Genomic DNA, 26,435 nt, shown 5'->3' on the forward strand with positions numbered 1-26,435 from the left:
CAATTTGTGAGCTTGCAAACAAGCCAATTCAAGTGCCTTAATGAGCTAAATACTGGCAAGCTCGAGCCCTTCACATTTAAAACGAGCTAAATTGAACTGAACTTTTATTGAATCAAACCTTGAGCAGTTAGATTCATTTATAGCCCTAAATAACATGAACCACTTATTTGAAAACATATTTAACATGTGAATTTCTCTCACCCAAATTTGGAGACAAATTATGGCCATAAAAGTGATGCATGTCAACAAAATTACGGCCTTAAAATTAAATGATGAGAGTATAAGCAGTGGGATTTCACTTAGATTCGTGTAGACGAGTATATTAAAATTAAAATAAAATTAAAGTACACTTAATTACACGGCCAAATTGCGATGAATTATGAGACCATTAATATAATATAAGAAATCCAAGGAATTAACAACATAAAAGTGATTACGAAATGTTAAGCTTTCCAAGACCCAAATCCTCCTTGAAGAGTTTCCAACGGACATTAGCTAATGCTAGTTTCTCTTTTGCTCCAAGCCAATCGACATTCGCCTGCTTGATTTCACTTTCCAGATTTCGCCATTCTTCTAAATCTTTTGTAGCGTCTTCATTGTTTTTCTCTAAGTCAGCTAAAACATGCTTCTTGTTAGCGACAATTTTCTCCTTCTGGGTAATTAAGAGTTGAATTTGAGCCTCTAGTTTTTCTTCTTCTTTTGAAAGTCTTGAGAATTCAGTCTCCAAGAAACTTAGTTTCTTTTGTCTTTGTGCCAATCTTGCATCTAGATCAGTGGTCTTCCCCGAAAGAGATGTTCTGCGAGCTTGAGCAGCTTCCGCAATGGTTGCAGCCGCTGGAATACTCTCTTTAAATTCTGCCAAGCGAGAGAGAAGATCTTCAAGAATTGTCTTCTCACGCAAATCATTACTATTTTGAATGAGTGCATTGATAATTCCCTCAATGCTGCCATAGGCATTAGCTTGCTGTATAGCCTCCAAAGGCATATTAAAGTACCCTTCTAATGTTTCCTTTTGTTTCTGCACAACTTCAGGATTAGGTGCTTGGTTTGACATGGAGATTTCACTGCTCGAAGGAGATCTCTGAGTTCTAGTCCTGTTGGAAAGTTCTGTTTGAAGACCCTTAGATATTGTATGCACATCTGGAGAAGATTTTCTAGCCTCAGGAGGATCCTGCCATGCCAACAAAAGAAACGTTTATCTGCTGAATACATATAGAGTTTATATAGCTCGAGCTCAATTATTAAATAATTTGGGATGTGAAAGTTATTTGGGCCAGTTGAGCTTGTAGATTTAAGATGTTACATAAAAATTTACAGTTTGAAATTTGAGCAAATGATAGAAGTTGGAGGTATCAAACTCTCTTCTATATAATATATAAAATGGGAAGAATTAGTACTTTTGGAAGAAGTTTTGTCTTAACAACATGTGGAGGAGGTTCTGCCTGTTATTAAAAGAAAAAAAAAATGTTAACAAAATTAGCAACAAATAATAGTTAATGCATAAAAACTTGCTGTTGCTATTGAACATTACTCTTAATATCAAGTATTTATGATGTTAAAACTTGTGCCTTGTTTGGGAAATCATACAATGAAGGAAAGAAAATAGCTTGTCATTTTTCTTCCTTTTGTTTGGATGGGAGAAAAATAAATATAAATAAATAAAAATATTTTTTTCCTCATTCGGAAAGAGAGGAAAATAAAGAGGAAAAGAAAAATATATTAAAAATTTACAATTTTTTCATCTGTATTTCTAAAAAGAATTTAATAATTGTGTCATAAATATCTATCATATTCCTCATAATAATTCTTTAGTCTGGTTCAAAGGTTTAGCTGTAAAGGAGTTTCAGTAACGATTGAAAAAATGGAGTAATTTTTTAGAAATTTATTTGAGAAAACTGAAAATTAAAATTTTAAAAACAGTTATAAATTATTTTCTACTGTTTTCCTCCATAACAAAAGGAAATGTCTATTGGATCCGACCAAAAATTCTAGAGTTTGAAACTTGAGCAATATGATAGTACGCGGAGGTATCAAGCCTCTTCTATATGAATGGACAGAATTACCTTTGGAGGAATCATTGTCTCAGCAGTCTTTGAAGGAGGTTGCGATGACTTGATGACTTCTTGATCACCGGTGGCAGTAGTAGTTTGAATGGGTTCTTTAGTCTCCTTCAATGGTTTAGTTGTTAAAGGAGTTTCAGTAACAGTTGGTGGTACAACCTTTGCTTCAGTGTCAAATATTTCCTTCTGTGATAAAGGAACCTGTTTTGTTGGCGGTGCAGCCACTGGTTCAGATAGTTTTGTTTCACTACTAGCTACTCCCTTTTTGGGGTCAAGCCTTGAGTAATGTTGGACGCTATAAACAAGAACCTCAGCTTCAACTATAAGGGTATCGGCCACAAGATACCCTTCTGCAGGATTTTTCACTTTGCTAAGAGGAATGAAAGATGTGAAACCCCAATCGTCTTCCAATGCATTGAATACATGTTTTGTGTCTGAAAATATACAAGAAAAAAAATGTTGTGTATCCGTTTCAAATTTCTGCTCTAGATCTATTTTTAATCCATTTCTATTTCTTTACTGCTCAGGGCCAAAGCCAAGGAGGCTAAGCAAAGCACATCAACAAAATTATTCTCACACACACGTACAATATATAAAATATATGTGTAAATAAATATCAAACTATAAGAATTTTTTTTATCAATTCAAAAAAGTTAAAACAAAATGTCTATAATAAATATAAGTATATGTTATACATTTATGGTTTTGATTATTATATAATTTTATAATATAAATTATATTATTTTAAAAAATAAAATTCAGTCGGCATCATAGTATTTTATTAAAAATCCTCATATAAAATTGGTAGATTCGAAGCCAAAAAATAAACATAAATTTCAAATAGCTAGATTATATTTCATAAAAACATTAAATTAAAAAAAATAATCATTAAAATTAAATAGACATAAAAAGATTAATAAAACTATAAAGTAAATATATCATACAAAATAAATGTATATTTAAGTTGATTAATCCAAAATTTATATGAGAGTTGAAATTACAAATTTTATTTATTTGTATATATGTAAATAAAATAATTTTTAATTTGAAAAATAATGGAGAGAAAGCGAAATGAGAGAAAAAAAATATAGAAAAAGAAAATTTATATTTACTCATAGAAAGAGAGAAAGAAAATAAAAATAGAAAATTAATATTAATTTATAAATATAAAAGTTTGAATAATTAATTTTAGTTGAACTTTCATAATTATTTAATTATTTAATGACAACCACACAATTTTATTATTTAAATTTAAATTGTAATATATAAATTATAAATTATTATAGACCAATAGAAAATTTGAAGGAGCAATTAAAAAAAATTATTACATTTATTTAATATTTTTTATAAGCATTTAGAGAAATTAATTGGTTAATGAAAACTAAAATTAATTTTAAAATGGATAACATTCTTATTATCTTATTTATGATATTAAAAAATAAAAAAAAAACTTAATTAAACTATAAAATCGTTGAAAAGTAAAAAAAAAAGTTTTCTTTCCATTAAAATTCTATTTTAAGTTTATAAGTATATATATATATATATATATATATATATATATATATATAGAATTAAAAATAAAAAATAAAAAATAAAAAAAATAATAATAATAATAGTTTTTTTTTTTAAGAAAAATCATATATAATTGGTGCTTTTTTATTTATTGCGCAGGAATAATGTTATAATAAATAAACTCCATAGTTAATTACTTTTAGCGACAACATATCTATTGAAGCTATTATACATAAAGTTATCGCTAATAAATTTTAGTGAAGACTTATCTATTACTAATGCTTATTTCATAAAAATTCGTTGCAAATAATTATTATCGACAATTTATCAATTGTTAATTCTTCAAGCTATTCACAATGATTCGTCGCTAATAATTTTTAGCGACGACTTATCTGTTGCTAAATCTAAAAATAATTTTACTTTCTAATATTACCAAAATTATTATAAATTAAAATTTTAATAGTAATAGTACTTATAATAATCTGCATTCTTAATCCTATAAGTTAATTCATTAAAACTTATTTATTTTATTTCAATAAAATTAATAAATAACCCTAAATACCGAATCTCACTTATATTAATTTATTTTTTAATTATGCTAAATATTTACAAACTTATAATATTAAATTATAAAATTACTATTAAAAAATAACTATTTAATTAACATAATTATAAAATTATTGTTAAAAACTATTTAATTAAATAAAAAATTTGTACTTATATCAATATATATAAAATTCCAACCCTACTCAATGACATATTTTATTTGTTATAATTTTGCAGCCATTTTATTTTTTAAATATTAGCAATGATAACTTTTACATATATGCACTCTATTTTCATGTGATAAAACTTAAATTTAATTAACTCTAACTTATAATGTGATTTTTTTTCTTTTTTCACTATATTATTGTGTCTTTTTTGTGTGCAATAAATCTTTAAATTTTTTGGGCTTTTGCATGTCACAGGTATCATTCTTATGATATTAGTAGTACGTGAATGTGACCATTATGATTTTGTTCTTATTACCAATATCAAATGAAACCAATATCCTTACAAATTCAATGATATTTATGTATGTTAAAATAGATTGATTTTTCTGTTTTTTATATTTAATATTGAGGCATCCTATAATGTTTTAGATTACTAATATCATTTTTGCATAAAAAAGTGCATTTTGCATGTGATTGTATAAGATTTTAATTTTTTTTTGTGTGCTCTATTGAGTTTAAATATAGATTCATTTTAATTCGTTGATATCCTCATGTTGATGAACATTTTTTTTTATTTTTAATTTATTAGACAATCTTAGTTTTACAGTTGATTTTGAGCATAAGGTCATAAGAAAACCAATTATATTTTTGCATATATTTATATAAAAAAAAATATGCTCCTCTAAATATTAATTTTAAATTGTTATGTTTCTGATTTTTTAAAATAACAAAAAAACTAGAAGAAAATATGAAAAAGGAAAAGAAGAAAAAAAAAAGACTACTTGAAAGTATTAATTAAATAATTAATATGAATTAATTAAAAATTCATGATTAAATTTATATTCATATTTTTAATCTATAAATGAATTTATAACATAAATAATATAATCTATAATTTAAAAAAATAAAGATACTAAATATATTTAATAAGTTTTTAAAGTATTTGTATTAAACAATATGACTATAAAATTTCAAGATAGCAATATAATGAAAATGAAAATTTTATAATGATAATGCACTAAATTATAAAATACAATTTAAGAACTATTTTATTTTTTGTAGTTTTTTAAATAAATTTCTTTTATATTAATATAGTTATGCAAATTAATATTATTTTAAATTATAAAAATATCATATAGGCAAATCAAACTTATTTTTTTTTTTAAAAAAAGAAAAGTAAAATAACAAAATTTGAATAAATTTTATTCAATGAACTAACTTGTATTTTCTATTAGTTTATTTTAATTTTTAAACATCTTCACTCATCTATATTTTCAAAAATATTATTATATATTTTTTATTATATTACATTTAAGTTTATAATTATGCATTTATTATTTTATATAGCACATAATTTTCATAAAAACATGGTTCAATAAAAATATGATTCAATAAAAATATAATAATTTTAAACTAATAAATATTTTATCTATATAATTAATTAAAATAACATTAAAATTAATGTTTTAATTAAATAATTAATTATAATATTTATAATATTATGATAATATTATATAATATTTAAAAAGTTAATAGAAATTTATATATAAAAAAATTAAATTCTGAGCATATATAACAAGAACAATAATGTGTAACATACGTTGCAGAAAAAACTAGTTTTAAAAAATGCTTAGAGGGCCAAGGCCACCCCTATCCTCCCCTCGACTCCACCTCTATGACCGCTTCTTGTTGCAAAGCCTTTCTAACTCTGTTTCAAATTACAAATAGATTGAGTCTATTTTTTATTTTCGTTTCTAACATGATTGTTTCTTGTGGTTAAATAGGAATTAAAATCATAATATTGAAAAATCAAACCAAAATTGGAACTAAAGTTATACCAAAATTTGAATTCGATTTTAATTTCTAAATAAATTTTGAACCAAAAATGAAACCCACACTCCTAATATTTGCAACTTCAGTCCATCTTGCGGGGTGAACCTTAAACTTAATAAAGTTATTTATTTGGATGATAAGAGATTATATATATATATCAATTATGGTAAATCAGAGTACCTTTTCTGACTGTGGACGTGTTATTGAATTGGTTAACAACTGCCAAGCTAAATTTTGCATCTCTACTCCATCCTTGTGGCAAACTTGTTGAATCAGCAACAGCCAGGTATATTGACAAAAAATCCACATTGTTTCCTTTGGGGAAAATAAGCAAACGCCTGCCAAACAAGAAATAAAAGCAAATTTTCAGGAACACAAGTGCATCACAAGAAGGAGAAAAAAAGGAGTTGTCAAGAAGAGATAAGAATACCAATTACAACCACCAGCACAGAAAACCTCCGAATACAGTTTTTTTTCAGTCAATTTGGAAAAGTTGTTAATTCTCCATGTGAATCTAAATGGAGTTGCTTTGCTTTCTGTATCATGAAATAAATGTGAAAAAAAAATTAAAAATAATTATAATATCACAAAATCAACAGTCTTGAAAAAAAGAATTGCAATAATCTTATAAAATTTAAAATTATGAAAAAAGGAAAACCTATATAAATAATCCAAATAGTTCTAATCATGAAATTGTTTATGAAGCAATTAAATAGGATCAAACTAAGAACACAAACCATAAATACCTTCCATGAATTAGTGAATGTTGACAAAATATAAGTTCTTGAAAATCAAGCATTAATATCTTGTTAATTTGTCTTATATATACTGACCCATCTTTTTTTTTTTCCATTTTCATGATTCCTTTCTTTTCCTTTGTATTGATATGAAGGAATTGCTTGCACACTCTGTTTGCTGCACCATTCCTTTCTTCCTTTTTCTTTCATTCGGTGCATTTCTTTGTCTTTGCCTCCAAAAGTCATGCACAAAAGCTCCATCTTTTCCCACAGCCAAAGGTTGGTAATATCAATAGAATCTATATAATATATAAATGTGTAAAGGGCGGAGAACATTAGCTTTGTCCAAATTACCCTTCATTATTTATAATATTTATTATTATATTTTTTATTATTTAATTTAATTTTACAATTTATATAAATTTAAATTTCTTAGGACTTAAAATTTAATTGTTTATATAATTTTAAAGTTTATCTAAAATTTTTAGTCCTACTTATATTTAAATTCTACTTAATTAAATTTTTATTATAATATAATTTAAAATAAAATTTTATAAGAATACCTTCATGATTTATATTATTTATAAAAAATAGAAAGGTATATATAACTTTTTTATAATGAATCCTAATATATTTCTATCTTTATTTTATAATTATTTATATAAAAATATTTTAATATAATTATGTTTGAATTTATGTATACGAACAAGAAAATAAATTAGTTTTTGCTAGCCAAACATATCAATTCTTTTATTAATGTTTTTGAAGTTTTCTTTTAATTTAATTTCTTATAAGTTTATTTCAAAAACTTTCATATAAAATAAATTTATATTTTTTAATTATAGATATATTTCTAAAATTTCTTATTATTGCATTAATCTATAAGTTAGTTCTAATTAAAATTGAATTTATAAGTCCTATGTAAATGATAAGCATATATATATATATATATATATATATATATATATATATATATATATATATATATTATAAAAATTTCATATTAATTGATTTATAAAAAATATTTAATTAGTATGTAGTATATAATAAAATTATATGAATATAAAAATTTTAAATAATATATAATTACACACAAAAAATATAAAATAAATTATATATATGAAAAAAAATTAAATAGATAAATATATTTTTCAAAAAATTAATAATATGTTAGGTTTGAATTTAATTATAAAGTTAATATAATTAATAGAATGATTAAAATTTATTATACTGATTTTTTATTTTAAAATGGTATATTATTAAAAGTTTAAAAAATGCTAATGTATGTACATATAAAAAATTAATGATTTTTTTTTTAATGTTATAATCTTATTTAGGCATAGCAGATAGTGAATATGTATAAAAAAAATTAGCAATCATACTTTGAATATAGAATTGTTATTTCAATAAATTAAATTTATATTTAAATGTAAATACAAATTGATATTTTAATTTAAAAATAGTCTAATTTTCACATGAATATAAATATTAAATCATATAATAGAATTTTTATTTATTTGGATTCAATAACTTTCTTTATTGAAATTTTACGCTTACTTTTAGAAAAATAATTATAAAAAATTTAATTTAAAAATACATTATAAGTTAGTTTGATAAAATATTTTATTGTAGATCGAATAATTATCTATACTTTTTTACTATAATCATTTCAATTAAAAATAATAACATACTAATGTTAGTGTTTTTTATTCTATTTGCATTGATATTTTTTTATTTTTTATATAAAAAATTTAGTTATTAGTTTATTATTTATAAATAATTTATTAGTGTTAATGTATTTATCAATCTTATTGTTAAAGTTTTTCTCTACATTATAAGAAAATATAAAACTATGTAAAATATTATATATCAAATAAAAATCAATAATATTGATATAAGTGTCTATAGTTAATTTTATCAAATAAAATTAAAATATTCAAAAAAAAACTATAAATTCAACATTATATGAAATTGTACCAAATTATTATTTTTTATTATTATGTGTATAAACTCTTAAACAGCATTGAAAAAAGTTTAGATTTTTCATGCTAATTATATAAGTTTTATAAAAAATTATATAATGCCAAAAGTTAATTAGTCTTATAAACTCATACACTTCATTATTGAAGAAATTCAAAACGAAAATATAAGAACCAATAAAATAACTCAACTCAACTCAACTAAGCCTTTATCCCAAAAATTTGGGGTCGGCTATATGGATTCGCTTTCTCTACTCTAAATGATTTTGGGTTAAATCCTCAGAAATATATAATACTTCTAGGTCATGTTGTACTACTCTCCTCCAAGTCAATTTAGGTCTATCCCTTTTTTTCTTTCTATCCTCTAACCTAATGTGCTTTACAGACTAGAGCCTCCGTATGTCTACGCTTCACATGACCAAACTACCTCAATCTCTCTTCTCTCAACTTATCCTCAATTGGCACCACTCCTACTTTTTCTCTAATACTCTCATTACGAACTTTATCTAGTCTAGTATGGCTACTCACCCACCTTAACATTTTCATCTCTGTAACTCTTATCTTAGACGTATACGACTCTTTCAGTGCCTAACACTCACTATCATATAACATAGCCGGTCGTATGGCTGTACAGTAAAATTTTCCTTTCAACTTATTGGGAATCTTATGATCACATAAAACTCCCGTGACACGTCTCCACTTTAACCATCCGGCTTTAATCCTATTACTAACATTCTCCTCACATCCCCCATCTACTTGAAGGACTGAGCCGAGATATTTAAAGTGATTACTTTAGGACAATACCACTCCATCCAAATTAACTCCATCCAAATTAACTCTTTTCCTATCACCAGTTTGGCCTTCACTGAACTTGCAATGCATATATTCTATTTTCGTTCTACAGCTATTACAACGTCTTTTAATGTCCTGTCTATGATCATGCCAACTCCGTTCTTATTTCTCTCATTTTCGGAAAATCACAGTTTGTACCCTAAATTACCCACTTCCTTACTTTTCTCTCCTACCCATTTAGTCTCCTGAATGCAAGCAATATTCACCCTTCTCCTTTCTAAGGTATCCACAAGCTCCATTAATTTTTCTGTAAGTAATCCAACATTAAGTACCAACCCTGATCCTCCTCCTATCATGTTCATTCCTAATTGGTCTCCTTCTATGATATCTTTTATTGTTTTCTATGTCTATCTTGTGTTCTATTCCACAATCTGTTCTACTATCTGTCCTATGGACTAACTTCTTTACCCATACCCGTCCATGATGTGGAAACCCTTGCTCATTTAACACCACACCCGGGCGCTAACATGATGCATCACTTTCGGTGAACGCCCTACACCCTTGTATATTTCTCACTACACTTGGACTCCGATGTAGCGTGTCGTAAGTAGAGGACGCCCCAACGTTTATATCATTTGAATCCATATCATAAGGTATGACGAATTTTTTTACTGGTTGTCACCTACCACAATCCTTCTCCTTTATCTAGATTTGGGACCGACTAAGTGCAAACCACTTAGGGGAGTTAAGAACCAATAAAATAACAAATAGATAAATTTATAAATTTATAAACTCTTATAATTATAAAATTATATTATAATGATAATTTTTTTATAATAAATTTCAGCTCTATAATTTCTTATTTTCATTGATATAATTTCATTTTCATTAACTTAATCTAAAAATAATAAGTGCACATACAACATACATATCATAAAAAATAAAAAGTTATTATATTATCATAATAATAATTAATATATTATTGTAATAGTCTATCATATAAAAATTAATAAAAAAATATAAAAATATTAAATTATTATGCATACAACAAGCACAGAAAATGTGCAACGCACGTTTAAAAAAATAAACTAGTTAAATTAAATATGAATATTAGAATTGGTATAAAACAAAAGAGTATTTTATAATTAAGTACTTGAGATATAAGAAAATCCACAAGTTAATCTTTGATATATTTTTTAATAATAATTTGATCTCAAATTTTGATTTTGTTAACGAATAAGTCTCGACCATTTAAATTGACCCTTAACTGTTTTTCAATTTGAAAAATTTATTATCTAAAGTTTTATTTTATTAACAAAATAATCACTCTATCTAAATTTTATATTTAAGCAATTATTTGTTTTATATTCAGTTGATTATATAAATAATTTTATATAATTGTTTAAATATAAAATAAATAATTATTTAAAAATAAAATCTAGATGTAAGAAATATTTTATTAATAAAAAAACTTCAAGAACTAAATTGTTTTAAATTGAAAAGCAGTTAATTGCAGTGATTAATTTGTTAACAGAATTTAAATTTTTAAGGATCAAATTATTACTAAAAAACAATTATAATGTTAACCTGTGTTTTACTATACTTCAAGGGTTATTGTAAATTACCTAAAATAGAATCACATTTAAAAAATTTCCATTTCTTTCAAAATAATTTGTTTTTTAACTTATAAAATTTGAATTATGACAATTTTTACTATCCTCTTTAAACAATAAAAACTAGCTAAAATGGATTAATGGAACTCAACTAAAATAATTTTTTTTACATTTTTTAGATTTTATGTCACGATCTGATTTTTGAAATGGATTAAGAAGTTGAGAGGAAACTCAGGGAATAGCAGCATGACCTCAGGGAACTCAGTGATGCATCCACTACATGACCTCTGTTCCTGTCTGTTAGACTGTAGACTACCCTCTACTACCTCGGAGAGGGGATCTACATGTATTCTCTTTCCTTTTTTTTTGTTTTTCCCCATCTCCACTCAATTATCTGAAACTTAAGGTATTGGGCATCCAGTCCTATCACTAACTCAAAAGAACCACACTTGTCATGATTTAATCACTTATGACTCTTATAGTGGAACTCATACCCTCCATAGGGTACCTAAGCCAACACCTCTCTATCACCCTACAGTCCCATCTAGGATGTCATTCCATGATCACAACACTAGTAGTAACCTTTTGTCTTTTCTCAAAAGGATATTTCTATATTCTACATCACAATTGACTTTAGGAGAGGTACTATCCTCATTAAACCCAAGCAAAATGTCCACTGTAATTCAACACTATTAAAGATCCTACATTATGGTCCTACTTGGCAAGTGCCAACATTACATCGCGACCATATTAGACCTCTAACCCCATGGCAACTCATATTATAACTCTGTACTCAAGTTAGGGTACCTGTGTCACTGACTCTAGTTACCACCCAACTGCAACCTTTGATACCTTATCTCAAGGGCTTTAAACCTTAACTAGGAGTTTCCTAACTTCTCTGCTAGAATAGAATTCTGTTATGGCACAACTGTACCAAAACAAAAGTTATCTACAAAACCTCATCGTGGAACACCATGGGGATGAACACAATTCTACACAATAATCTTATGTCGATATTGTAATCTACAGCTAATTAAAGTACAAATAATGAGAGCATTGCATAGGTCACTGTGGTACATCCAAATAGACTATCATTTATAACCCCTTGCATCTTTTTATACCCCAAATGGAAAACCGTGTTCTAATAGATCACTCCATTAATACCATAAACTCGCTCTGACAGAGCAATCCATTGACAACAGTCATAGTGGTACTCATACCATCACTTAGGGTGCTACACTGTCACAACTCATCCTATGTACTCGTGCTTTACACTAGTTAGGCACACCACATGGCCCTACACTGATTGATCACATCATCTCTTAGGGTACTTATTGCTATGGCAGATGTCAGCATATCTGCTAACTCTAATTATATCACTTGCACTCCTATAAGAACCAAGACACTGAACAAACATTATAATATGCTACCCAAGGAGTAACGCTGATCGATACTAGAAGTAAGGAATTACAGAACAGACGAAATAGGATCCTATACTCAGCATGTGACAAATCCAAGACCACAATTCCCATGTATCTAAAGCCTAAGCTCTGATATCATAATTGTCACGACCCGATTTCTGGGTCGAATCCATACTAGAACTTAGGTCAACATAAAGCCCTCGAAACCCATAGTAAGCCTATCTCTAACATGATCATAAAGCCCAATAAGGTAGCTCAATTTTAAGAAAACAAATGGATATAATCCAACTGTAAATTGGACTATCCAATAGGGAGCATTAACTCACCTGACATGTAAACAAATAAAATCAATAATACGGAGAACTCAATTCACCCTCACAATTTTCAAACCACATATCAATATTTAGGAGCTCAGCTCCCTCCATCATCAATTGTAAATATTTCATACATCCATACAATCTCACATAATTAATTTTATAACTCTAGAACTAAGTTATTACAATCCAAATAAAAAAAAATACAATTATTGATCAATGCGGAGCTTTAAATATAAATAAAAGACAATAAAGGTCAATTAAAATATTTTCTGCTTAAACTTGTGGGGAAAGAAAGCATGTTAATCTCAAATAAAGTCACCTGTCACCTGAGAAAAAATAATTGAACAGGGGTAAGCGTTCGACTCAGAGAGTAAGATATTGATTTTAAATATAATTTCTATAACTAACTAAGTCTAATGCATTCCTATGTATGAAAAGCAACACGTTCATATAATTCAAACAATTTAGTCAATATTCGCACAAAAGATAATTTGGAGCACACACGCACCCATGTATCACATCAATACATATATGGGAGTTGATCCCCTATACAGCTCTCTTAATCCAATACTTGCCAGCGAGATCAACTCAAGCAGAACTTTCAATTAATAATCCATATGCAGGGGCCAGCGAAATCAACTCAAAGTCGTACTCACCTGGACTTTTCCATATATAAGGATGAGGTCCTAGCGAGTCAAGCTCCAATTGTGACTACTCGTCCCACCCATATCCATATCAATATCATACTCACGCCAACATACACAGAGCTCCAAGTTATCTTAAGGTGACATCCACAAACAAATTCAATAACATATGCAGCAAAGGAGCGTGCATAGCATTTAACTAATTATATACATATATATAAGTGAATGCATGAGCATATCTTGAATATAAATTAATAATATTAAAATTACAAATAAAATCAATATCAACTCACAGTGCAACCTAATACTTATTAGTTCTGCTGAGAAGAAAAAATTTATTGATTTGGATCACCTAAGCAAACATACCAAATAACTATCAATAATAAACCAACTATAATTAATTAAAGAAACCAAAGACTTCTTAAGTTTGTGTTAAAAATTCGGTAGAGTTTTTCCTATACCTAGGACTTAACCTCCCCGCAAGAAAAATCTTATTTATATCTTAACAATCCAAGGCCTCAGGCCCACAACAGAACATAACACAACACAACACAGCACAACACAATGCCTATTTGGGGCCTACAAGCATCCTAAGCTACGTTCAAAACTCTAATCTCCAGCTCAATTCTTGAACTCCTCTATAGTCCAATTAAAACTACAATCTCAAAAGCTCTTACTAAATATTATGATATAATTATAATCAAGTTAATCAATAAAACTTCAATTCTGTATTAAATTTCTAATGAATATTCGACAATATTCCCTCTTAAAATTGGACTAAATTTCTTGTCATAAAACTCAAATCCACCATTCAATAATTTTATAAACTTATACAAATTTTCAACTTATATCTTCATACAATTATTAATTTCAATACTTCATACTCAAATCTAAATTAGAATATTATACAATATATCCATATCACTAAAAATTCAACTAAACATCTATATTTATTTCCCAAAAATATTCCACAATGACTTAAAAATTAATGAAATACCATATACTATCTCAAAATAATTTTAGTTCTATTAAAATAACATATTCAACTTAACCCAATCCTTAATACTAAAATTGGCAATTTGTTCATTCAAATTTATATAAAATATTCTAACAGTCAAATAAATGCTAAAATTTTAACCATATATTTAAGACATCCAAATACAACATTAGTAAAAATTTTAGCATATTATCTCTATATCATGAGATATCAAAATATCTATTAAACCCTTGAAATTCTGAATTTTTCAGAATATCTCTTACTCATACAAAATAATTTATATCTCACAAAATATAAGTTCAAAATTCACCAAATTTTAACACAACAGTCCAAACATCCTAAAGATCATCTTTACCAAATTTCATAATTTTCTAAGCATCCTAACTATTTATTTCTCTCAAATTTCAGTAGCCAAAATTCAAAATTTCAAATGCAGATAGCCTATGTTCAACAATTTGTTTCTCCAAATCCAACTGTTGAAAAATTACCAAATTTTAACCATAACTTCCACACATATAGATCTTAAACACATCCAAAAATCAACGATGAAAATTACACCAAACGCACCTGGACGAAAGACAAAATTGCTGCCCCGGTTCAACCCTTATTTCTACTCCTATTTATTATCTTTCTCTCTCTAATTTCTTGCTTTTCAAACCACTCTCCCCCTTTTCCCCTTGCTAGCATCCATCTTCGCCAGAGAAACCTAAAAAATCTGGCTATACTTCCTTCTTCTTCCCCTTTTTTCTTTCTTTTTCTTTTCCTTTCTTCCTTCCCTTTCCCCATACTCCTTTCTTCTTTTGCTGTTTCTTTTTTTTTTTTTTTTAAATGTGGCCAGCTGTCCCACTTTAAGAGGAAAGTTCAATTTGATCCTTGACCTTTCCATAAGTCCATATTACACCCAAAAGTTCAAATCTTCACTTATAAATCAAATTTCCAAATTTAACTTTCTCCCCAAGATATTATAAATGTTATTTCTATTTCTAATAACAACCATATTTAACATTTTCACAAAAATTGGGGTGTTACCTTTTATTGTAAATACATTTTCATGTTAGGTATTTCATATATCATTTTTCAACAATATACACATTTGTTTCATTATATTTTAATGCAACTTAAATTATATATTACCTTTTCTTTAAAAAAAATAGCTAAGAATTCTATAATTATATATTATATTTTTATGAAATATTTTGAAAATTTTTCTTTATTTTTCTCTTAAATTTCTTGGAAATATAAAAATTTATTAAAAAAAAATAACAGCCAATTGCATAGGTTGATACATAAACACACACACACGCACTCTAGATTATTAACCGCGCTACTACAGTTAATTAAATAAAAAAAAATTATATTTTATATTTTGTTTCATTCGTTTTAAAATTTAATACAATGTATGAATGTAAAACAGTGGAAGAGATCTCTTCCACAGTTGCTATGGGACATGCAGATTTATACGAGATATTATGGTACTTTTGCAAGGTATGATTTTGTTTCCATCTGAAAAATGGAAGGGATGCAAATTGAGGAAAAAGTGGAGGTCGAGTTCTATGGGGAATTTGGTGGGGTGAATGTCTTATTCATATTGTCATGTTCTGCGTTTGATGATTGAAGCCACAGGAGACTCTGCTCTTCGCAAAGGAAGGGAGTTGAGCAATTGAAATGCTCCCCTGACTTCCTTGTAATTTTGATCAAGTTAGCAAGATACCATAAATAAAGGAAATAATAGAATTTAAGGTCCCACGGCAACAGAGAACAGTGAAAAAAAATCCAAAAGAACTACCATCAATGAAACAACCTGAAATTCAAATAAAGTGCAAAATCCGCCAATTCACTGTCGTAAATAACACCATATGTGAGATATGCAATTAGGTGGGCTTTATTTGTTCTGATTTAACTTTCTACAACCCAAGAACAAAAGACCAAATCTTTAAGCATTATAATGACAAAGAACGCAGTAGGCAAATGGATACCTCAAAACGACTCAAAACACCCATTTTCTAATTGTATAACCTCATCAAGCTTATTTTCAACAAAAAAACCTCATCAAGCTTCTGCCTAATCTAATTGCATGGGTCTCTAGTTAGATGTCACACGCTGATTTTTCTTAAGCCAGGAATTAGAGATGGCTTGTCATTTCACATTTAGAAATTAATAAATAGCAAGTAGTGGAAAGTTACACTCCTTGCTATTTCTTGTTCTAATAGAGACATGGGGCAGAATATCTGGCATATCAGGTGTTAGCACGGCAACAACTCCATCAGGAATCTCCTCCTCACCAATTACTCTATTAGGCAATAATAACAGTTAGTTTTCTGTAAACTTTGTTTTGAATGGTAATTGATTCATGAACAGAGGTTACAAAACTTCACACTTCCATGGGCTAGCAGGAAAAGAAAATGATATTGTAAATCTTAACAGAATTTCTGTACTCAACTCAACTAAGCTTTTATCCCAAAAATTTGGGATCGGCTATATGGATTCTCTTTCTCCACTCTAAACGATTTTGGGTTAAATCCCCATAAATGTGTAATAATACTTCTAGGTCATGTTGTACTACTATCCTCTAAGTCAATTTAGGTCTACCCCTTCTTTTCTTTCTATCCTCTACCCTAATGTGCTCTACTTGTCTAACTGGAGCCTCCGTATGTCTACGCTTCACATGACCAAACCACCTCAATCTCCATTCTCTCAACTTATCATCAATTGGTACTACTCCTACCTTTTCTTTAATACTCTCACTACGGACTTTATCTAGTCTAGTATGGTTACTTATCCACCTTAATATTCTCATCTCCGCAACTTTTATCTTAGACACATACGACCCAACACTCACTACCATATAACATGGCCGGTCGTATGACTGTACGGTAAAATTTTCCTTTCAACTTATTGGGAATTTTGCGATCACATAAAACTCTCGTGGCACGTCTCCACTTCAACCATCCAGCTTTAATCCTATGACTAACATCCTCCTCACATCCCCCATCTACTTGAAGGACTGAGCCGAGATATTTAAAGTGATTACTTTGGGACAGTATCACTCCATCCAAACTAACTCCATCTAAACTAACTCCTTCCCTATCACCAGTTTGGCCTTCACTGAACTTGCAATGCATGTATTTTGTCTTCGTTCAACTTAACTTAAAGCCATTTGACTCTAGAGTACTTCTCCAAAGCTTTAGCTTTCTATTAACTCCTTCTTGCGTCTCATCTATTAGAACTATATCATCCGCAAACATCATGCACCGAGGGATACTCTCTTGTATATGTTTCGTTAATTCATCTAAAACTAATGTAAAAAAGTAAGGGCTTACAGCTGAACCTTGGTGTAATCCAACTGAGATAGAAAAATCTCTTGTGTCCCCTCCCACTGTATGCACACTAGTAGTTGCTCCTTCATACATGTCTTTTAACACTAGTATATACCTAATAGATATCCCCTTTTATTCTAACACTCTCCATAAGACATCTCTTGGAAAACTATCATAAGCCTTCTCCAAATCGATAAAAACCATGTCTAAATATTTTCTCGCATCTCTATATTTCTCCATCAAGTTTCTGATGAGAAAGATCGCTTCCATAGTTGAACGACCAGACATGAAGCCAAATTGATTGGAAGAGATAGAAGTATCATGATGTAGTCGATGTTCCACAACTCTCTCCTACAACTTCATAGTATGGCTCATGAGTTTAATTCCCCTATAGTTTGAGCAACTCTGTATGTCTCCCTTATTTTTAAAAATAAGTACTAAAATACTGCTCCTCCATTCATTGAGCATTTTCTTTGAATTTATAATCTTATTAAATAATTTAGTTAACCATACCACTCCCATATCTCCCAAACACTTTCACACTTCAATTGGTATTCCATCGGGTCCACATGCTTTACCCACTTTCATTCTCTTAAGTGATTCCTTTATTTCTAATGATATAATCCTTCTAGTATAATTCACATTCTTTTCTATTGCTCTATAGTATATTCACGCTATTACCATTTTGACTATTATTAAAGAGATCATCAAAATAATTTCTCCATCTTTCTTTAACGTCTTCATCTTTCACCAACACTTTTCCTTCTTTATCCTTAATGCACCTAACTTAATTGAGATCTTGACATTTCTTTTCTCTCCTCCTTGCTAATCTATAAATATCTTTCTCCCCTTCTTTAGTTCAAGTTTCTCATATAACTTTTCAAAGGCTTGTGTTCTTGCTTGACTAACTGCCTTTTTTTCTTCTTTTTTTGCTATCTTGTACTGTTTATAAGCCTCATTATTATTACACTTAGGTAATTTCTTATACCATTCTCTCTTTCTCTTCACTGCCTTTTGTACTCCCTCATTTTACCACCATTTCCATGTCCTCTAGACTCTCCAAGTACTTTTCTAGCTACTTCTCTCATCTTTGATGCCATCTGTATCTACATATCATTGGCCTCCATATCCAGTTTCCATGCTTCGGACTCAAGCAGCTCATTTTTGAACTTTACTTGTTTTACTTCTTTGAACTCCCACCACTTTGTTCGAGCTACACTATTTCTTTTAACCTTACTTGACTTGTTCCTAAACTTGACATCCAAGACCACTAACCGATATTAACTTGTTAAAGCCTCTCCTGGAATGACCTTACAATCCTTGCATAGAGCTCTATTTGTCTTCCTGGTTAAGAGGAAGTTAATTTGGCTTCTATGTTGCCCACTTTTGAAAGTCACTAAATGTGACTCTCTTTTTATAAAGTAGGTATTTGCTAATATTATGTCGTATGCCATAGCAAAATCCAGAATGTTTTTTCCCTCCTCATTTCGATTGTCAAATCCAAAACCTCCATGAACATTCTCATAGCCTTGTCTATCACTTCCTACATGTCCATTCAAATCTCCACCGATGAAAACATTCTCTTCATTCGGTATGCTTTGCATTAGATCATCCATATCTTCCCAAAACCTTTGTTTATTCTCACTATCTAAGTTCTATTTGTGGGGTATAAGCACTAGCTATATTTATTGTTTCTCCTTCTAGTACTAGCTTTACTAGTATAATTCTATCTCTTACTCTTTTCACAGCTATTACAGCATCTTTCAACGTTATGTCTATGATCATGCCCACACCGTTCTTATTTCTCTCCTTTCTGGTAAACCACAGTTTGTACCCTGAATTACCCACTTCCTTACTTTTCTCTCCTACCCATTTAGTCTCCTGAATGCAAGCAATATTCACCCTTCTACTTTTCAAGATATCCACAAGCTCCATTAATTTTTCTGTAAGTGATCCAATATTCCAAGTACCAACCCTGATTCCCCTCCTATCATGTTCCTTCCTAATTGATCTCCTTCTATGATATCTTCTATTGTTCTCTATGCCTATCTGGTGTTCTATTCTACTATCTGTTCTACTATCTGTCCTATGGACTAACTTCTTTACCCACACCCATCCATGATGTGGGAACCCTTGCTCATTTAACACCACACCCGGGCGTCGGCATGGCGCGTCACTTACAGTAAACGCCCTATACCCTTGCATATTTCTCACTACACCCGGGCTCCTATGTAGCATCTCATAAGTAGAGGACGCCCCAACGTTTATATTATTTGAATCCATATCATAAGATGTGATGAAATTTTTACGCTGGTTGTCACCTATCGCAACCCTCCTCCTTTATCCGGGTTTGGGACCGGCTAAGCGCAAACTACTTAGGCGGAGTTAACAGAATTTCTGTGAATATTGCAATTTAAAATGCTGATATAGACCACAAACACCTAACTTTCAAATTAAAAAAAAAATAAAAAAAAAAGAAAGAAATAGCTTAGATTAAATCTTAGTGTTATTCAGTGAACAATTAGTTGGTCCAATTAAATTCTTACCAGCTTAAATTTGAATTTGCAAATTTTTTGACTGTGGGATCCAATGACTGGTAAGTGTGGACAAGACGGCTGTTGACCCTGCCTTAATCTTCTCATTGAAATTATCAATCTGACAACAGGTTAAAACAGAAATTAAGGAAAATGAATAATTTATTTGAAAGAGACCACATTAAAACTGACTAAATCGAAATCTGTTTAACTTAACACCCATTTTTTAATACCTAGGAAATTACCAATGTACTGCACACTGGGTTGTACTTTTTCCTGGTGGTTCTGGGACCTATCAGCAAGTATTAGTTGCACCCGATCAAGAATAGCCTTTGCTCGTAATGCCCACTGAACATCATTGGATTTATATGATTCACAGAAACGATACCAATCCTTTGAAAGCAGCAGAAAACTAACAATTGGAGAAAAGTACTCCAATAAGCTTCTAACTCAAGAAAATTAACAATTTGAAATTGATTTCCAGGAAAAATAAATTATGAATCACGCCAAGCAATTAAGAAAAGTTTTAAGTATCAAATCGGTATTTTCCTTTCCTGAAGAATTATTTCAGCACAGCAGTGTTACAAATGAAAATTTCAACATGTGCCTTGCACGCATGTGTTTAGATAATTCAAATCAGAATAAGAAAGAACCTTTTACCGTTTTCTTGAATTGCTTTAACAACCATTTTTCCAGGAAATCCCATCCTACAAAATAATCTATCAACTTTGAACCAATAGAACCTGCTGATGAGCTTACCTTTAGTCAGAGAAAGGATTCCTTAGCTAATAATGATTATCTTTGTGCTCTTACTATGTGCATCGAAGAACATATATAAAAAGAAAAAACAGACAATATCCAAATCCATAAACTGCAAAAACAGAATTCTTTCATTATGGATTTGACATTGAAAAAATGAAGGAAAAAAATTGTCATTATCTTTATGGATATCTCAAAAATATAGAGATTACAACCAAATTGGACATATTCCAATAGGCAAAGTTCAAATTTCAACCAATTTGAAATTACAAATTAATAGCATATGAAAATCGAACTACAATTAACTATGCTTACTTTATGGTTAGATGCAACACAGATTATGTTATCTATTTATAATACAACTCTAGAAACATAAAAAGGCCTTATTCTGGTATGAAAACCTACTCAAGTCTCCCTGTAAATTATATTTAATCAGGCTTCTAATTAATGACTTAATCATCCGAGAGGACTCCTAGCAAGAGCTAAGTGTTTCTTTCTATGGTCTTTCTTAATTGCCGGTGGTTCTTAGTCTTGCAATATTAAGAAATCGATAATAGTTAATCATCGCCAATAAAAGTTCAAAATTGAGAATAAAAGTTCAAAATTGAGAGAGTAGTTGGAGACACTCAGATTGAATTATGGTAAAGGAACAAAAAAAAAAAAGGAGAAATTGAGGAACAGTCTAAATTTTTACAAATTGGCATTGATTTTATCCCCTTTGTTTTATCAGGATGACATATATTAGGAATTCAGTCCTTGCAATGACTGTATTTAATACTTGTTTTGTTAGTTCATAGGTTGCGCTGAAACTAAATTTGAGTACTTAATACTTGTTCTTTATTTGTAGCACTATCATCATACTAACATCACAATAATATGATTTGAAAAGCTTTAACAGAATGGAAGAATTGAAGGTGATCATTTATAAAGGGTAATAAGAAGGCGTAGAAAATACAAATTTATTATCAACAGTAACATCAACCATCATGCCAAATAACTCAATAACTCTGTACAATCCATGTTTGATGAGGTACCTTGATGCTTCAACGAAGGACCTGAATATTACTGCAAACATTTCATATCAACATAGTTGCTTTAATATGATAATTAACTTTAAAATTTTATATATCCACCATATCTAATTGAAATAAAAAAGAAAGCTTACTAAGCAAAATCATAAAAACCAATACCAAAGAAACATCGAGTAACAAATCAACACTACTTTCAATGAACTAAACTATTACAAAAGGCAAGAATAAAGTAATTTATACAATTACAAAATACCCAAAGAAAAGTTAAAGGATAATATGATTCAAGACGCTCAAATACTAAACAACTATAAGAGAGGAGGGAAGGAATGAGACTACCCCGTAACAATTGTACTCCTCCTTAACCTTCAATTGAAGGTCTTTGCGAGAGGCTTAGACATTCATTGGTCCCAGTAACATTTTTAGAAAACCGCCTTCATGTAGAGATGCGCATACATAATCGAAGAGAGGAATTGAGTCATTTGTGAATGGGTTAGTAAAAAAAAAATAAAAAAGAAAGAGAATATAAACGAAGAATTAGGATTATAGAAATCTTGAGCTTTGGTTGGAAGAAAGCAGCGACGTCTCCATCAACCATAATACATATAGCTCTATGTAAATTTTCTTCGAGCTGCAGGACTGTAGAAACAAAATAAAAATTCGGGGAACAAATCATTCAAAATTGAAAGTAGATTGATGATCCATTTATGCAAAAGAGGAAAGAAATTTACCTTATCAGCTAGCTTGGGATCGAAGAGCTTATGGGAAAGGAGGAATCAAAGAGGGAACGGCACTGACGGATGGAAGAGTCGAGGGAAAGAGCACGTTGGCGGAGGGACTGCTTATCGTTGGAAGCCTTATTAGTGCAGAACGGTATATCAAATTCAATAGCCATTTGTCCCACAAAATTCTGTGAACATAAAAATGAAAACAGGACATAGATAAAGAAAGGAAAAATAAAAAATAAAAATCACACACCATATAACATAACAATATTGGAGAATCCCGTTCCCTGGTGTGATCATATATATTACAGATATCTTTTTCCTGAGAAAGTTCCGGTCGCTGGAGTTGCAGAAGGGCTGTCGCCTGGAGCTGCCCATGCTTGGGGAGGTTCAAACAACGGAAACTGCAGCTAAATGGCCGGGTCTTTGCGCTGTCTGGTGACACGACCCCAACGTGTCTTCTGCTACGGGCCCACCCCATGCGGCCAGATTGGTACTATTGTGTTCTTCGGACGCTGATGCTTCGAGGGTCGTCTCTCTCACTCTCTCATCTGTCGTTGTTCTCTCTCTCCAATGGAAATCTTGTTTACCAACCCAAATCTCATCGTATCTTTGCATAATCTTTCAAAAAAATTGTTTAAAAAAGAAAAATGTTTCAGAGGCATAACAAAAATAGGGATATAAACAGAATAATACAGTGAATTTGAATAAAATGCACAAAAATAGATCTGGAGAAAAGCAAAGGCCGGGAAGAAAGAAAAGGCGGAACGACGTCGTTTTGATGTGGGGCTATGGACAACAATGTAAACATGACTAAAAGCGTGAAGGAAAAATGCTGGAAAAGACGAAGGGAATCTGAACACAGAGACAGAAAGCCCAAGGAATGGCGTGTGGCAAGGGATCAATATGTAATTGTATATTTTCAAAATCAATTGCAAATCATTGTTCATTAAGAACTCTTAATATTTATGTTTACAAGTAAATTACATGAAATTTTATGATAGTGTTGGCAAACAAGTTGGCAGGTTTCAGTTGAGCATACATTATTTCGAGATGCACATCATAATATATATATATATTTTTTAATTAGGTCCATCAATCCAGGTTGTTTTAGGTTGCTTATTAATTTGGATTACTCACAAATCATTATGCAAAAATATTTTAAGTCAATTTGTAAGTTGTGTTTAAGGATTAAAAAGTTAAAACTTTTTTTAAAAAATAATCTTATTCGTTTAATTTTCGGGTCAAAATTCAATTTAATTGGGTCAGCCCAAATGGGTCAGCTTCGAATTTGCTCATAATCAGGTATTATGGGATTGAATTTTAATTTTGCTAATCATTCGCACGTAGGTGGGCTTCAAAGAGAAGAATCTAGTGAGCCATGATGCAGTTACTCCATCCTCAATTTTTGTTGTTATCTCCAAATATGAAGATGTGCTCCACAACTTAGTATTTGTGAAGGTCAAACTAATTCAAATCTCCCTTTGGATTGCATTTGGTTGATTTCTTAGGTTAGATTTGCAAAATGATTTTGTAATGAGGATCAATCTCTTCTGGATTTAATTTTAGCGTATTTGTAAGATAGTCTACAAAGGGCTGTTGCAGGTTGAGGATGAGATTTATGAAGACAAGCGGTGTGGACTGAAAGTGTTAAGGCTTTTCCAACCCTAAATATCCCAATGGCCAGTGTTTTATAATAATTCAGTTCTATTAAGTTCAATCCATTTCTTTACCAAAAAATTAAACCGAACCGAATAGGTTGAAGTTTTTGAAATTTAAAATCAAATCAAATTTCTAATAAAAACCTAATCAAATTTTCTAATTAAATCAATTTGATTCATTTTTTCAATTTGAATTCGAATCTAGTGGGAGATTTAGATTTGGATTTGAGTTTGATCCATTCCATCAAGTTTTTGATGCTGCCAAAAGCAAATTAAAGCTAATACTAAATCATGAAAGGCAAAGCAACTCTTGGATGTTATGAATTTAATGGAGTTTTGGATAGTATTTTTGGCATTTGAATTTTATTTTAAAGAAAATGGATTTTCATATTCAACATTTTTTTAGGTCTATTGAACAAAAAAAATCCAAACATTTGCATTGATTGCTTATTTTATCGAAATCTTATAATTTTGGACTATTAAATCAAAACTTTTGCATTTATAAGAAATTTTCTCTAATTATCAAAATCAAAATTGAGGATTTTGACTTTGGTCACCTAGGATAGCTAGTGGCTTGACAAGTCACAATTTTTTATTTTTTATTTTTAATGTGATTCATCTCTCCCTCTTGAACCTCCATACCTATGTAGAACTCTCCCAAACAAAACCCATTTCATCTAACCTCTTCCAAATGATCAAAGACCCAAAAACTCCACCAACTCCCTTGTCCTCACAGCCTCATTATCTCTTGCTCAACACCAACACCAATAGATACTCTTCCTTTGAACACTGTGGGGTGTCTTGATTGGCATTGCTCCTTTCAGCTGGTTTGGCATTGTCTTCCTATAATACAACAATGATATTTGGATATTAGGCTTGAGTGGCAACTTACTCCTTGCAGAGGTCAAATAACTTTATTTTCCCATGAACACAATGGCCTAGATTCGAGATGATAGGTACGAGAGAGGAAAGTGTTTGGCACCCTCTCTACTTGAACTTACTTTAGAGCAAGGGCTAGTCTACTAAGGATTCCTAAAGCTTGTTTTATTATTATTATTTTTAATTAATTTCCCTAACACACATTATGCAAACTAAATTATTGCACACATCTTGTTTATACAAACAAGTAGAATTATGCATATATAACTCCTAATCATATCAAGTTGCTAAAATCAGTGAATTGACTTACCATCTTTCCCTACATGCATATTTAACTATATTAATTTCATATAAATTCTTTTATGTTTGCGATACAAGGAGAAAGAATTAACTAACCTAAGTCTAGCATACATATTATCTTTTTAATTTACCAAATTACCTTACATGCTTATTAAATATGTTAATTATGTTTTACTCTTTGTAGGGAACCTAGACATAATTAACTCCATGTTAAATATTCCTAGGTTCTATCATGCAATATTTAATTTTAATTTACCAAATTAAACCTAATTTCAAAATTAGTTACCTAAATTATGTTACATGCATAAGTGGTGAAATAAATAAATAAACAAATAACTAAAACTAATATATAGAAAGGAGGGAGGAGAAAGGAGAGTAAGAGTTAAAAATGCTTATTGCAACCTAATAAAATCCTACAACTATTACAAGGCCTTAGGACCCATTAACCTCATCCATGAAGCCTTGGAGTTCCATCTTGGGTTTTTGATTTTAGGCTTAATCCACTGTTGGGTCCATCTTGCTCCATTTATGCCTAGGAAGTCTTTTGATCTTCTTAATTGGGCTTGTACTTATTTAAATTTATAAATTATTAAGAAATACTTAAAATTATTTAA

General features: G+C 29.7%; 1 protein-coding gene and 1 long non-coding RNA gene across 3 annotated transcripts; both read right to left on the reverse strand.

Moving 5' to 3' along the window:
- Positions 1-334: 334 nt before the first annotated feature.
- LOC110672365 (MATH domain and coiled-coil domain-containing protein At3g58270-like) lies at positions 335-6,955 on the reverse strand. Of its 2 annotated transcripts, XM_058144260.1 has the most exons (6): positions 6,865-6,955; positions 6,549-6,654; positions 6,299-6,456; positions 2,064-2,494; positions 1,398-1,442; positions 335-1,171 (listed from the first exon to the last, which is right to left on the reverse strand). In XM_058144260.1, exons 1-6 carry the CDS (start codon positions 6,869-6,871, stop codon positions 434-436), a joined length of 1,485 nt encoding a protein of 494 aa, XP_058000243.1. In that variant the 5' UTR covers positions 6,872-6,955; the 3' UTR covers positions 335-433. The 2 variants fall into 2 exon arrangements, with proteins under 2 accessions (XP_058000243.1, XP_058000250.1); XM_058144267.1 differs by lacking the exon at positions 1,398-1,442.
- Positions 6,956-22,433: 15,478 nt separating this feature from the next.
- Positions 22,434-23,704, reverse strand: LOC110653039 (uncharacterized). The gene is made up of 3 exons (XR_002494498.2): positions 23,235-23,704; positions 22,988-23,166; positions 22,434-22,895 (listed from the first exon to the last, which is right to left on the reverse strand). It is a non-coding gene; the product is annotated as an uncharacterized LOC110653039 (long non-coding RNA).
- Positions 23,705-26,435: the final 2,731 nt, after the last annotated feature.

The sequence above is a fragment of the Hevea brasiliensis genome, chromosome 1, assembly GCF_030052815.1.
Source record: "Hevea brasiliensis isolate MT/VB/25A 57/8 chromosome 1, ASM3005281v1, whole genome shotgun sequence".
NCBI classification, from domain to species: Eukaryota; Viridiplantae; Streptophyta; class Magnoliopsida; order Malpighiales; family Euphorbiaceae; genus Hevea; species Hevea brasiliensis.

What these genes read in the sequence shown, in the direction of transcription:
- LOC110672365 (XM_058144260.1), bottom strand. An exon ending in AGACAATGATTCCTCCAAAG is followed by an intron (nt 1,443 to 2,063) that starts GTAATTCTGTCC and finishes TTTTAATAACAG; the next exon opens with GCAGAACCTCCTCCACATGT. An exon ending in AGACAAAACTTCTTCCAAAA is followed by an intron (nt 1,172 to 1,397) that starts GTACTAATTCTT and finishes TTGGCATGGCAG; the next exon opens with GATCCTCCTGAGGCTAGAAA.